Source organism: Miniopterus schreibersii (genome assembly GCF_964146895.1).
Source record: "Miniopterus schreibersii genome assembly, chromosome: 12".
NCBI classification, from domain to species: domain Eukaryota; kingdom Metazoa; phylum Chordata; class Mammalia; order Chiroptera; family Miniopteridae; genus Miniopterus; species Miniopterus schreibersii.
Window position 1 is genome coordinate 11,628,750 of NC_138112.1, and position 13,868 is coordinate 11,642,617.

At 42.9% G+C, this 13,868-nt stretch overlaps 1 protein-coding gene across 4 annotated transcripts in view; it reads left to right on the forward strand.

Annotated features, from left to right (window-relative positions):
* EXPH5 (exophilin 5) overlaps positions 1-6,176 on the forward strand; it is a 68,424-nt gene extending 62,248 nt beyond the window's left edge. For all 4 annotated transcript variants that reach the window (XM_081153338.1, XM_081153337.1, XM_081153339.1 and 1 more), the window contains one exon: positions 600-6,176. In XM_081153338.1, the coding sequence (XP_081009464.1) occupies positions 600-5,965 (5,366 nt within the window). In that variant the 3' untranslated portion in view covers positions 5,966-6,176. The remainder of the gene's footprint in view (positions 1-599) is intronic.
* Positions 6,177-13,868: the final 7,692 nt, after the last annotated feature.

Sequence of the window (13,868 nt, forward strand, 5' to 3'; positions counted from 1 at the left end):
ATAATCAAAACTAATGTCATCACATCTATGATAATATGATAAATATAAAATTATAAATGATTATGTTTCTTGAAGAGGGGCCTCAACTCAAATTATTATAAGACTATAAAATGTTATACAGCCTGGCTGGCGTGGCTCAGTGGTTGAGAGTCGACCCGTGAACCAGGAGATCACAGTTCGATTCCTGGTCAGGGCACATGCCAGGTTGCGGGCTGAATCCCCAGTTGGGGGTGTGCAGGAGGCAGCTGATCAATGACTCTCATCATTGATGTTTCTATCTCTCTCTTTCTCCCTCTCCCTTCCTCTCTCTGAAATCAATTAAAACTTATTATTTAAAAATAAAATAGCCCGGCTGGGCGTGGCTCTGTGGTTGAGCGTCAACCTAGGATCCAGGCGATCAGGGTTTGATTCCCGGTCAGGGCACATGCCTGGGTTGCGGGCTTGATCAATGACTCTCTCATCATTGATGTTTCTGTCTCTCTCTCCCTCTCCTTTCCTCTCTCTGAAATCAATAAAGATATATTAAAAAATTAATTAATTAATAAAAAGAAAATAAAATGTTATACAAAGAAAATCACTCATCGTTTGTTTTTTTTCAGTTTTAGATGACTTGGATAGCACGCTGGCTCAGGAACAGTCTTCAAGCTCCGTGAATGCAAGAACACCTCTCAACTATGCATCAAGAACACAGCTCAGTCCTTTTTACAGACATGGTAATACCACAGGAAGGCACAAAAATCGCTCCAGTGAAACTTCTAATATGTCTATCTATGACATCCTAAGACCAGGAGCTCCTAGAGAAGCTTTTAGAACCTTTACTCCTAGAACAAGGACTATTTATGATATGTACAGGACAAGGGAGCCCAGAGTCTTAAAAGAAGGTTATGCCCAAAAGAACACTTTTGGTAGTGCTTCTCTGTGTTTTGACAGCAGGCAACGATTAGCCTCACCTGCTACAGGGTGTTTCACTGCAAGAAGCATACATTTTCCAGCCACAAGTCAGAGTAAGAGTGGGTTTATACCACCAAGCCACCAGCAGAGCCCAAAGAGAACTCCTTTATCATCCATCATATGGAATAGATCAGATTCTTCTAGAGAAAGGCCGAACCAGGAAGAGTTCCTGAGGGCACCATCACCCATGGAAACTGACCCTGCTGACCAGAATACGTATCCCAGGTGTTTTCAGGAGAATAGGAGATATGAATTTTATCATTCACAGAGTATTTACCAAAATGTAAGTTTAAATTCCCCCATGGATAGCGCAGTGAGTCCTGACCCACTTGAGAACTCAGAGAACATGCCATTCTACCACCAAGACAACCCATTTGCTAGGTCTTTCTTTAGCAATACCTTTGGACGAAGCAGGGAACAGAGATTTGGACAAAGTCCTTTTGGGGGCCAACAGGAAGGACATTCTTCTTGGTTGGGTTTTCATCAAAGCAGGAAACCATTCACTTCCTCTGACAGAGACTTTGAGATGACTCCTGCTGAAGCAAATAGTACATCCGCTGGTCCTGGCCATGGTGTTTCTTCTCAACACTGTGGACCGTCTTCGCCTCGTTACAGAACAAATATTTCCAGAGACCAAGAAAAGCCACCTCCCTGGCAGTGTGATCCTCAGACATCCACACTGGAGAACATGGAGGTGTCACAAGGCCATGGGAACCAGATGACTCATTTTGGCACACCAGATATTGGCTCCATGGCTAGTCCAAACTATCACATCAAATCCGGTGGGTTAGAACGTCAGCAGGACAGTTCTCCTCTAGAAGTGCGTTTGCACAAAGAACCTTACTCATTTGGAACTGCTCAGACTCCAGCTTCCTCATTCAGAAGTCCCTTCCCTCAGATTCCTGATGACAATGGGAATCGTCAGGGTCCCAGCTCTCAGAGTCCCCCAGTCCCTTGGCAGAAAATTAAGCCTGCCTCTCTTCCAGTAAGAAGCTACACGGACGTCACCGTGACCAACAGCGATCCAGTTGCTTCTCCACCTCTTACTCAAAGCCAACCCATTATCTTGGTCACAAAAGTGAGTGACGAGCGAGACTTGAATGGATCTATTTTGGAAAAAGACAAACAACTAAACAAGATGGACCAGACAAACACGACAAGTGAAACGCCCCAACCTATTTCAGAGACAGTAACCTCTAACCCTTTAGCTGATTTTCAAAGTCCCCTCCCCCAAGACTCAGCCAAGACCAACAGATCTGTTTTTAATGCATCTACCACAATAAGTTCCAAAAAGTCACCCAGAGTCCTTTCCAGGAAAGAGATCTCCAAAATTCATCTATCACCAAGAGATAAGGCCAGTGAACCAAGAAAAGATAAGAGTTACACTGAAAACGGAAAACTTGGCCCAGCAACTTCCTTTCCTCTCATTCACGAGGGCAGAACACCATCACCGTTCCCCAGCCCGAGCGAAGGCTGTCACCAGGAATTTACAGTAAGTAATGAAGCTATTTCAAGCACTACTGAAAACAGCCACTGGAGCGCTGACCCTACTGGTAACCAAAACACACAGTCTCCAGAAAAGCCTGTTTTACATACCGGGGAAGAAGAGCGTCCCAAAACTCATTCCACCAACAGGAGCAAACCGACCGCTGGCCACAGCATCCCGTGGGACTCTTCAGGTCTGCCAACCGGGGCCGTACCAGGGCCTTCACCGTCGAATACGTTTTTCCTTGGTGCTCTGGTGGTTCCTCCTACTACGGTGTTCTCCAGGAAAAGTCTTAGGGGCAAAGATCCACCTCTGGGAGAAAAAGAAGAAAAAGACAGCGATAGCAGGCATGAAAGTAATCGGTCTGCCTTGAGCCCCTCAGAAAATGAAAGCAGTGATGCCAGTTGTGTGCCGGTACCTCATGAAGCGGTGGATGGCAAACGCCACTCACATCCTGCTTTCAGGGCTGGAAAGGGGAAGGGAAAAGTAAGACGGCGTATCTCCTACCTTGAAAAGCTGAGCAGAACAGAAGGCAAATCGACGCCCACAAGTAGCAGCAGTGGCACTGCTCAGCTGAACCAGAGCCACCCCAAGGCTCCCGAGCTTCGCACGACGCCTGGTGGCTTACCAAGAGAAGCAGCCAGTCTTCTCCTTGACAGCAGGACGTCAGAAAGTAAGGCGCCGGCTCCTTCATTTAGGAAGGAGCCTCTTCCACCCCACACTGAGAGTCATGGGGAAGGCCCAAGAGGGAAGGGCCCGTCCAACAGACTCAGCCCCGCCTCTGAGTCGGGAAGCAGCTGTTCCAAAGTCGCTTCAAACTCAGCCTCAGTAACACCTGAAGCCACCCTGAGGGTGACAGACATGACAAACGCTAGATCGGCGTTCATCAGAAAAGGACCCCTTCCGTTCCTCGTCAAGAGGGCTGTGTCGTGTCCTTCGGGGGTACCGCATGCCTCCCTCGGAAGCGATGAAAGAGAAGAATGCTTGGTCTCAGACGTGGATGCTTCTGCTGTAACACGGAGACCCTGGGAGAGAACCATTAACCCTCTGGAAAGTGACTCATCTGTTAGGGACAGTTCCTTAGCCAAAAGACACCACCAAAAGGAGCACTTTCAAGAATGCGCTGAAAACGATGGTCCAACGGCTGCCTCCGAGACAGGCACACGTTCCCCCTCAAATGAAGGCTCTTTACCTTTTTCTTCAGCTATGTCAGGGGGAAAAAGTGGGAAAACATTACATAAAGTTAAGACTACCAGTATGTTTTCTGTTTCTGGTGACGAAGAGAATGTCAAGTGTCTTGAGATAGTGTCAGTGTATTACACTCTGCCAAGGAAACACAGCAAAAAATTCTGTAGCCTCCTCCAGAAGTATACGGAAAATATCGACTCGCTTACTGAATTGACCAAAATGGGGACTGAAACATCCCCTGATGCTTTAGAAAAAGAGAAACGGAATTATTCTGTACAAGAGCCATCGGGGACATCTGCACCTGAAGATCTACAGGTGCTGGTCAGCTCTGCTCAGGAAAACAGCAGCCGTCTTTCTCACAACACTGAAAAGGAGACTGTTCTACAGTCACCAAGTACTGGGCCCTCAGAAACGGCTTCTGTTGAGGCAGGTGTTTCTCTTCGTAAAGGAGAATCTAAAACTGGGGAGATCTCCCCAGATGACTTAGCTAAAATGCCCCTAGGTGATTCACAGAGCAGGAAAAAGAGAGGGAAAGAGTTGCAGAGTGAAACCTTGCATGCTTCGTCAGTGCTTCAGGAGGGAGAAGCCACACAAGAGAAATCCGAGAATCGCCAGCCCTCCGTTGAATCTGCTCACAGCGGTCCTTCTAGTCCTTCAGCCCGTTCAGAGGGGAACACTGGAAACCCCCAAACCAGAAGAAGTTCTGGGGAGTGTGCAGGTGGTGGTAGAGCCATCACAGCTACTGGAAGCACAGAGTGTCTTCAGAAAGCCATCAACGGCCTAGCGAAAGATGACAGCTTGAATGGATGGCAACCTAGGAGAGCCGGAGGGGCAGATTTCCAAAAAAAGACTGATAAAGCACTTGCTGACTCAGAAAGCCAACTTTTTGCTCTTACTCCAGCTTTGCATAAACTGCATCTTGAGGAGGAGACCTGTTCGGGTGAACGAGAGTTCCACAGTTTGCAGCCTGAACCCAGAGAACCACCTCAAAGAAGTCAGGAGGTCAAGCTGACAAAGAAGGGCAAGGCGAAAGAGGAAATGCAGAGGTTGGCATGGGACCAGCTCTCACTTCCTGCAGGAAGCAATAAAAATAAAACCGGCTTGGATGACCTAGAAAAAGGGAAAAACAGGTCTCTGGTTAAACACAGATTGGTTGCCATGTCCAAAGCAAGCAGAAAATTTCCAGCTAACGATTTAAGCCCCAGAAGACATGTAGCTACTATCTTCCCCCAAAATGAGAACAGCTCTGGCTTCAGGAGTTTCTCTCTTGACACACCAGAGTGCAACCCACTGTCTCCTGCACCTACTCCAGAGTCCACTGAACCCACAGATGAAAACAGGTTGAATGATGATGGAATGGATGGGAAGAAATCTGAGAACCCTCTCCAGGTTACTATAATATCCAACAGAGAAGCTTCTACACACCCAAACAATCAGAAATCTAACAGCATTTCCCAGCCTCATCAGAATGAGTTTAGAAATATCTCAGAATCACCACCAAAGTATGAGAATTGTAAAGATGTAACAGTAGCTCAGATTTTGGAAAGGGAGTCAGGAACCCTGGCCCACCCCACATTCACCAGCCTCAGGAAAGCTGATTTCCCCGACCATCAGAGGAGGCTGAACCCTCATCTTTCACTGGAGCCTGCAGAGAAATCTGCAGCAAGCATCCCACTGGCCAGTTGTCAGCAACAACAGAGGAGCGCTGCACCTCAGGAGTGGGAGCCTGAGCCGTATCCCTATCGGTCAAAGAGTTTAAAAAGCATCAACGTGCACGGCGATCTGCTACGCAAAAGCCATCCTCCCAAAGCCAGGGGGCGCCACTTTTCTGAAAGCACTTCTATTGACAATGCCCTGAGCCAACTGACCCTGGGGAATGAGTTCGCTAACAACAGTGAGTACGGTAGGAGATTCAAATCTTCTTCTGAACTTTCTTCCTGTGATGAAAATGAAAGTTGGGCTCTGCATAGGGACAGGACAGAAATGGGTCCCAAGTCAGCAACATCGATACTCAGACCTATCGACTATGGGATATTTGGGAAAGAACAGCAGTTGGCTTTCTTGGAGAATGTCAAGAGGTCACTCACACAAGGAAGGTTATGGAAACCAAGTTTTCTGAAGAACCCTGGCTTCCTGAAAGACGATGTAACTCACCCTCCTAACCCATCAGAGCCGTCGAGCTCAGATTCTCCTAGCAACCAGATGCCAGAAGATGGCTTATCTCCAAAGGCACCACTGAATATCTATGAAGAGGACCCCGTGGACTCAGACTGCGACACAGACACAACCACAGATGATGAATACTACCTGGATGAAAATGACAAAGAGTCAGAACTGTGAGGCTTTTCAAAACCTTTTCTCCCAAAGCTTGTGATGGAAATAAAGTGTAAGTGTGTGTGTCCATGGGAAGGACAGATTAAAAAAAATACCTAGGGCAGAACATGCTCTGAAGGAACCCAAATTCCCCCCCTCCCACCTCGAGCCTCTATATATACACACACACATATATATATTTAAATATGTTTAAACATATATATATATATGTTTCCTGAATTCCGTAGCAATAAGTTCCTGTTTTGAGGGAATATCTGCTATTTTCTTCCTCTGTATATATATATATTCTTAGCCTTCCTCTCCAAAACCCAATTTAGTCTCTAATTCACTGTTCAATTTTGACTTTCTGCTCTACTTTCCCCGACTTTTTTTTTTAACACCTTTCATTTTGATTTACAACCCTAATATCCCAGACACATACAAAATATATTAGTTACCCAGTACAACTGCAAAACTCTGTATGGCCTCCTCTGGCCCACTCCTCGTATCATGGCATTAAATGAAATGTAGGGGTGATGGCAATGGAGTAAATATTATCCCCCTTTTTGACTCATCAACATTTAGGGGGTTTGGGGTTTGGGTGTTTTGGTTTTATTCTTTCAAAGATAAGTGAATTTTTATAAGGACATCCTCTTATATCCACAGTGGAGCCAGGGAGGCACATGTCTGAAGTGCTTGTTGAGATTATAGGTGAGGAGCTGAATTCCTAGTAAACCAAACAACACTTGTACTCCTAGGAATTCCTTTGAGGTGGTTTGTAGGAATTGGCTGAATTCTTAAGATCTGAATTTTAATCAAGTCAAGGACTGGGGCCAGGAGACCTGAGGGGACAGAAAGTGGCCACAGAATGTCTGCTTAGGAAAGAACGTAACTGAGCAGGGGCGATAAGTAGACGCCCCCTTCATGGGACTGACATCCCTATTGCAGCTCTCTCAGCAACTGCTTTTTCCTATTTTCCACACTACAGTTTTCTATTTTCTCCATTCCATGTGGGGCATTTTAGTCCCCTAAGTATCAAGTGGTAGCCTTGACCTAGTCCCCAAACTGCTGCCAGGTCAGATCTGACACCCCGAGATTCGCAGGCTTCTTTGTGGGCTCATTTACCGAACCCTTAGGAAATGACAAGGCAGAGCTTCTAAGGGCTTGTCACTGCGGTTCTTTCAATAATTTATCTAGACTAAATAACTTCCCGTGCCCTCTGATAACCTGACTTCCCTAACTCTTTAGTTGCCGTGCAGAACTTCTGGGGATTTCTCTCCTCCTAATCAGAATAAAGGTAGTTTGCTAAAACCACAGGGAGCATGCCATCCTGGGTCTTCGTACTGCGAAGGCCAACTCGAGTGGATTTCATCTTGTTTGGTTTATATCTGCTCCCTCACCTAGTCTGTTTTATCCACATAAATTAAGGATAATGATAGGTGTTGGTGAAGTGTATGGAGATCTGGAACTGATAAAATTCAAGACAGTGCTATATGATCATTAATCCCTCTTAATCATTGCCTTGCCTAGAAGCAAAATGCTAGGGCAAGTGCATTGTTCCCATGGGACTCAAAACCAGAAGATGTGGTAACCACCCTGAAAGCTAATCCTTAAATCTGTACATTGTTTTAAACTTCAGGCTCTGACCAGTCTTGATCCTCAAGAGACTGATAATAGAATTTTAAATCAACTTCTGAATTTTTCAATTTAAATTTCTGTGGCAAAAAGGAAATAACATTTTATATTTTTGTGTTATGCATGTTTGTAAATTCTACTTTCCCTTTTTCTATTTATCTGATTATTTAAGTAAAATTTTCATATACCATGACCTATACTTTTTATGTAATTTAAAATATTCAGTTAGTGTTTTTATATTAAGATTCCTGGTTTTCTTTTTTAGTGATTGGTTTTCGAGTTCTGTTTCAGTAAATACCTGACTCTACGTGTATGCTACAAAAGATGAAATGAAGTTAGTTTATTTTTCACTGAGTTTAGACTATATTAACATTGTAACTTATTCTCAACATAGGTAAATTAAGATGAGGTTCAACAACTACTTTGGGGCCCTGATTCTTTGCACTAGAATCTGCTGTATCTGATTCAAAGGTAACTGATGGTCAACGCTCACTTGCACGATTTCTAATGTTTGCTGTCGGTCTGGCTTAAGAATCTAGAAAACAGAAAATTCATTAACATAGCACCTTTTATATAGTTTTATACTTTTATAAAACACTCCGTTAAAGAACTACAGCAAATTTCTATGTATTTTAACATGAAAACTGCTGCTTTTTAATATTCATTTTTGGTATAGCAATAGTAATTTATAATAGTAATTTTTATACTAATAACTTGTTTTCTGAAAGATGTAATCATTATGACAATAAATATTCACATAAATGGAATAAGCCAGGAGGGAACCAATACTAATAAGTATCTGGTAAATTATTAACTTGTTTAGATAATGGATTTCTATGACCATATATATTTTTTCTTTTTTTTCTTTTTTAATCCTCAGCTTTTCAGAGACAGTGGAGAGGGGGGCGAGGGAGGAGAGAGAGAGAGAAACATCGATGTGAGAGAGACACGTCGATTGGTTGCCTTCTGCTCAAGCTCTGACCAGGGCTGGGGATGGAGCCTGCAGCCGAGGTGCGTGCCTTTGGCCGGAATCAAACCCGGGGCCCTGTAGTCTGCAGACCGATGCTCTAACCACTGAGCAAAACCGGCTAGGGCTAGAATCATAAAATTTTACATGTAAAGCCCATTTAAAATAGGGCCTAACGAGATTATTTTAATTTTTAGAGATTTTCCTCTAAAGAATTTACTCCTTTTCATTGTAAATACATTGATGTTAGTAAAACTCCAACTGCTACTAACAAGGTTTGGGCTGATGATAAACTAATAAAAGTGACTGTGTAGGAGGTAACTTTGTGCCTGTATTGGAGGTGATTAAAGAAAGTCCACTTAGGTGATGGTGAAGATGGGAATCAAATTGGAAAATCCACACTTATGTAAAGGTGATATGCTCCACTGGATGCCAGAGGGTTGAAGAGGCCTTATTGGTAGAAGCTGATTGTTAATAATAGTAATACTGCTTCAGAATATCCCAGTTAAATGTACAGTGTAAATATGTAAATATTTTATTTTCAAAGCAAGTTTGTGATGTCTTACTACTTTGGCGCTCTTTGTAGCAGGCACTGCTGTGTCCTGAAACAAATAAGCCTTAAGCACTTTGGTTAAAATGTTGTCAAATAATCCTTTCATGCACTTGTTCTCAGGCCTGTTGTCTAGATGTGAAATGAGACAAAGTGTACATTTAAAACAATGCCTGTGTTGAAATAAATGATTTAAACAGATGCACTGCATGACTTAGTTTTTATTCCCATCCTCAAGGGATGATTTTTAAATGTGAAAGTTTCAGGAAAACTGCAAATTGGAGAGGCAGGGTACAAAAGTATTCAAACAGATCTTTTCGGTGACTATTGAACGAGACCAACCATAGGAGTGGTTTTAAAAAACAGTGGCCTCTCTCTTCTATTTGTACCCCAAAACAGCCAGCCGACAAATGAGATCATTGTACCTGGTTGCCTAATAAAGGAGGAATGAATCAAGTCTGATATTTCTCTGAGAACTCCCACATTTACAGAGGAAGAGGGAGCTACATGGAGCTGGGTCATCTACTGCCCAGTGGCACTGATGAGAGATAAACAGGTCTTTCCAACTGGAAGATAAGATATGCAATGTTAATTCCTGCTCAACACTGGTAGGGCTGAGGAAACAGACCTTAAGCTGAAATTCCAGGACCAGTTCCTGAAACCGTGCCACAGAAGTGGATTACTATGGGGGCTGCTGTCTCTATTATAACCGGGAAGATGCAGAATCAGGAAGATGCGTGAGCCAACGCACTAAATCACCATATTCATTCTCCCCAGAAAGCAACAGAAATAAAAGCAACAGTATGTATAGACCTCCACATAAAAATGTTTATTGCTACAATATTCACTTGTGGCAGAAACTGGAAACAAAGTGAATACCTAATAAAAAATGACTGAATATATTATGGGACATACACATATGTAATATTACCAATAAAACTACATACGTGGACTTGGAAGAATTTGCATGAGTACTACCCCTGAGTGAGAAACGCAAAACTCGTATTTGTAATTATTAACCAAAAGCCTGCATACGCATGTGTACATATGGAGGGACACATACAAGGCTGTTAATATCCGTTGCTTTTTGGCCGGGAGTGGGGGTGGGTAGTGGTGGAAGGTGGGAGGCTGTTGGAGGGTATGTTCAAGAACATCAGGGAAGGGGAGGGGTAGCAAGACCCCCTCAAAAAACGCAAATACACACATGTATATATAGAAATATGTATATAATTATGATGGTGTTATGCACTTGGAATATATCAGTGGGCATACACATAAAAAATTAAATATGATCTTTTAAAAGGTTTACTATCCAGGAGAATATTTAATCTTATTTTCTTTTAAAAAACTGAAATTTGTACTTGACTTTGTGAAACATTGTTTTTTCAGTTTTATTGAGATATAATCGACATATAACACTGTATAAGTTTAAGGTATACAGCCCAATAACAATACTTACGTATAATGCAAAATGATTACCTCAATAAATTTAGTTAACATTCATTCTCTCATACAGATACAAAAAAAAATTTTTTTCCCTTGTGATGGAAACTTTTAGGAAACGTGTATTAATAAAATAAATGCTGCCCTGGCAGGTGTGGCTCAGGTTGGTTGGGGGTCATCTCATGCACCAGGAGGTTGCCAGTTTGATTTCAGATGAAGGGCACATGCCCGGGTTGCAGCTCCATCCTGGTAGGGGGGATGCAGGAGGGAGCTATCAATGTTGCACTCTCATGATGTTTCTCTCTCCCTTTCCCTTCCTCTTTCTCTAAAAATGAGCACACTATTTAAAAAATAAATTAAATGCTATTGTTAATTTTCCCTCTACGCTTTCTTCCCCAGCCATCCTTTGCAGATCATACTGTCCTTGTAAACTCAGAAGTACATGTAGAAATGTTTTGGAGATATGTAGTGGATGCTGATATAACTGTCTAGCCAGGAGATGCTTTTTTCCTTCCTCCGGGAACTCCGTTCCCTGACCGACCCCACCACCACACGATCACTGTGGAAGAATCAATGTTCTTGCATGACCTTAAGGGTCTGCACACAGTTGCTTGGTTCAGGATGAGTACCTAACTCAGGCTGGACCAATGAGCAGTTGTGTTTTAAGAGAAAATACACCTAAACTATGAGATTCTGGTTGCAAGTTAATATTTAAACCAACTGTCTTAACAATCTAAAATTCACCCTAGGAACTGTAATAAATGGAAGTTTATATCCCTAGTACCTTACAGAATGCATGATAAATTGGGTGCTAAATAAATATTTTTGAAATAATTAAATATGTATGCATTTTATGGGATCTAAGTTCACCTAAGCCATGTAAGTTTTTTTTTATTAATTAATGATATTGAAAATGATACAGTTCTCTAACATCAAAAGAGGAATTTATCATAAGGAACAGAGATATCCCTGAAACCAAGGGCAAAGATGCCACTTATGAACTGTATTGAGCCTGTACACTATATAGAAAACTCAAGAGTTTTCATCTACAAGGCAAAAAATGGTAAAGTTTGCGTTGCTTCTGTTTAAGACAACAGTCAGTTACAAATTGAAATCTCTTAACTCTGATTTTTAAACTCCCAAAGAAAAGATTCTGGTTAGTTCAGCATGAGACAGGTTCCAAACTATGGGCCAATCAGCCGTGGCCATGGGTTAAGGTGCTGCTTTATAAAACTTCGTTGTTAACTGTGGATTGTGGAGTAAAAAACAGAGAAGCAGTTACTAGAAAGGGGTAGAAATGTTATGAACTGCATGGACAAGCAATAGCTGTGAAGTTTACATAGCTTGAATTCGAGGATTCCAGGAGCCAGTGCAATCCATAAAAGTATATTAAATGTAAACCTTCCAGAGTCCCACACAGACTATAATTCCGTGTCTGAGACTGGAACTCAGTATGAGATGAATGTCAAAGGGAATAGAAACTTCTTGAAATGTGTCAATTTACTTCAAGTTTTGCGTGTGACTTTTCTATCGCCAGGAAAGGCCTTTTCCCCCTCTTGCTGCAACATGACTTTCATGTCTCGGCATGGAAGTCATCTTTTTCAGAAAGCCTCTCTCAGTTCTACCAAGATTAGGCCAACTGGCCTTCATATGACGCACCTACATGGGGAGGGGCATTTTGCCATGGGCCCTGAACGTCCCTGAACATTTTGCTGGGTAGGCCAAGAATGTCAGTTCTTGGTCACTCTTTACCCCTGCCGTTTCTCACGTGTTTGCAGCAAGCGACCCTGAAGGATGAGAGAACATCTCCTCCCCGACACAGAGCAGGCTTAATTTACCTTACGCTAAAAGCAGTCATCTCCTAAAGCCCGTGTGTTTCTCTTGCAATGCAGGCATCCATGATAGGCCTTTTGCATTGTCCCCCCACTGGGGGATAGATTAGTTTTCCAGGAGCACCCTAACAAAATACCATAGTCTGGGTGGCTTAAACAACAGAATTTATCTTCTCACAGTTCTGGAGGCTGGAAGTCCAAGATCGAGTCGTCTACAGGTTTGGTTTCTTCTGAGGCCTCTCTCCTTGGGTTGCACACGGCTCTGCATCCTCATGTGGTCTGTCTTCTATGCCCAAACTCCCCTGGTGTCTCTGTGTGTGCCCCAATTTCCTCTTCTTATAAGGACACCAGTTAGATTGGATTAGGGCCTGTCCCAATGGCCTATTTTAACTTAATCATCTCTTTAAAGGCCCTATCTTCAAATACAGTTAAATTCTTAGGTTACTGGGGTTAGTGTCTCAACATATGAATTATGGAGGAATACAATTCAGCCCATGGTCATCGGGATCCAACATAAACCAACATGAAGCTCTGGCTACTGCTTTCACAGTGACTAATAAAGTTCTCTGTCTCTCACCCAGGAGTCTGTGTCTTTTGATACCATCCATGAAACTATAAAGACTAACTTGTTAGCTTGTAAGAGGCTAAAATCCCAGACCCCACACAGTTCCCGACACCCATATTTTAGCACCCATTACGCTATTTACACTGCCACGGTCTCTCTTGGCCACTAAACCACAGGAGCTTTGAAGTCAAAACATAGTAGACATTGAATTAATGCTTGCTGAGTAAATTAAACTTGATTTATGATTAAAAAAAATCTCACCAGACACTTGTTGATCTGAAGAGATAGCTTTTTAAGATGTGGATTAAGATGAGAAAGAAAACAGGTTGGTACAGTTTCAGTACTGCTAAAGGAGTGTTCAGATACAATTATATGCCTTCTTTGACACGTTCTCAAAAAAAACAACAACACCTGGGTGTTACCCCAAGTGTTATATAATTTATTAGGCCACATTTTATTATCCAGTACCAGCTAACCCTCCGATTATTTCTCTGGAAATCTTCTAAGTTTGATTTTGGAAGAATGTGAACAAGGTGTCCCAAATATTTAAGTGATAGCTAGAGCAGGGCAAAGCTTTCCATTTAAAACGTGCAGATGCCCCCACAAAGTACAGTTCAGCAATGAAAGTAATACCAAGTAATGCCACACTTGAGCCCTACAATTTACCTGCGATTTACTACGAGTTCCTGAGAATCTTTCCAACGTATAAGGAACACTGTCCACCACCAGTGAAACTCCCTGTCTAAAGGCATTTCCCCGAAGCTAGATTAAAGGTCATTGCAGGGTCTTTCCGTCCCTGGCAGTCACCACTGAGCTCGCCCCCTTTAAAAATCAGTTTCCTCTGAACAGGTGACAAATTCAAGCAGCCGGAGGCGGAGGCCCGGCGCGCCGAGGCCACGGCGATCAGGGCGCGACTCTCACCCCCGGTCTCTCTGGGT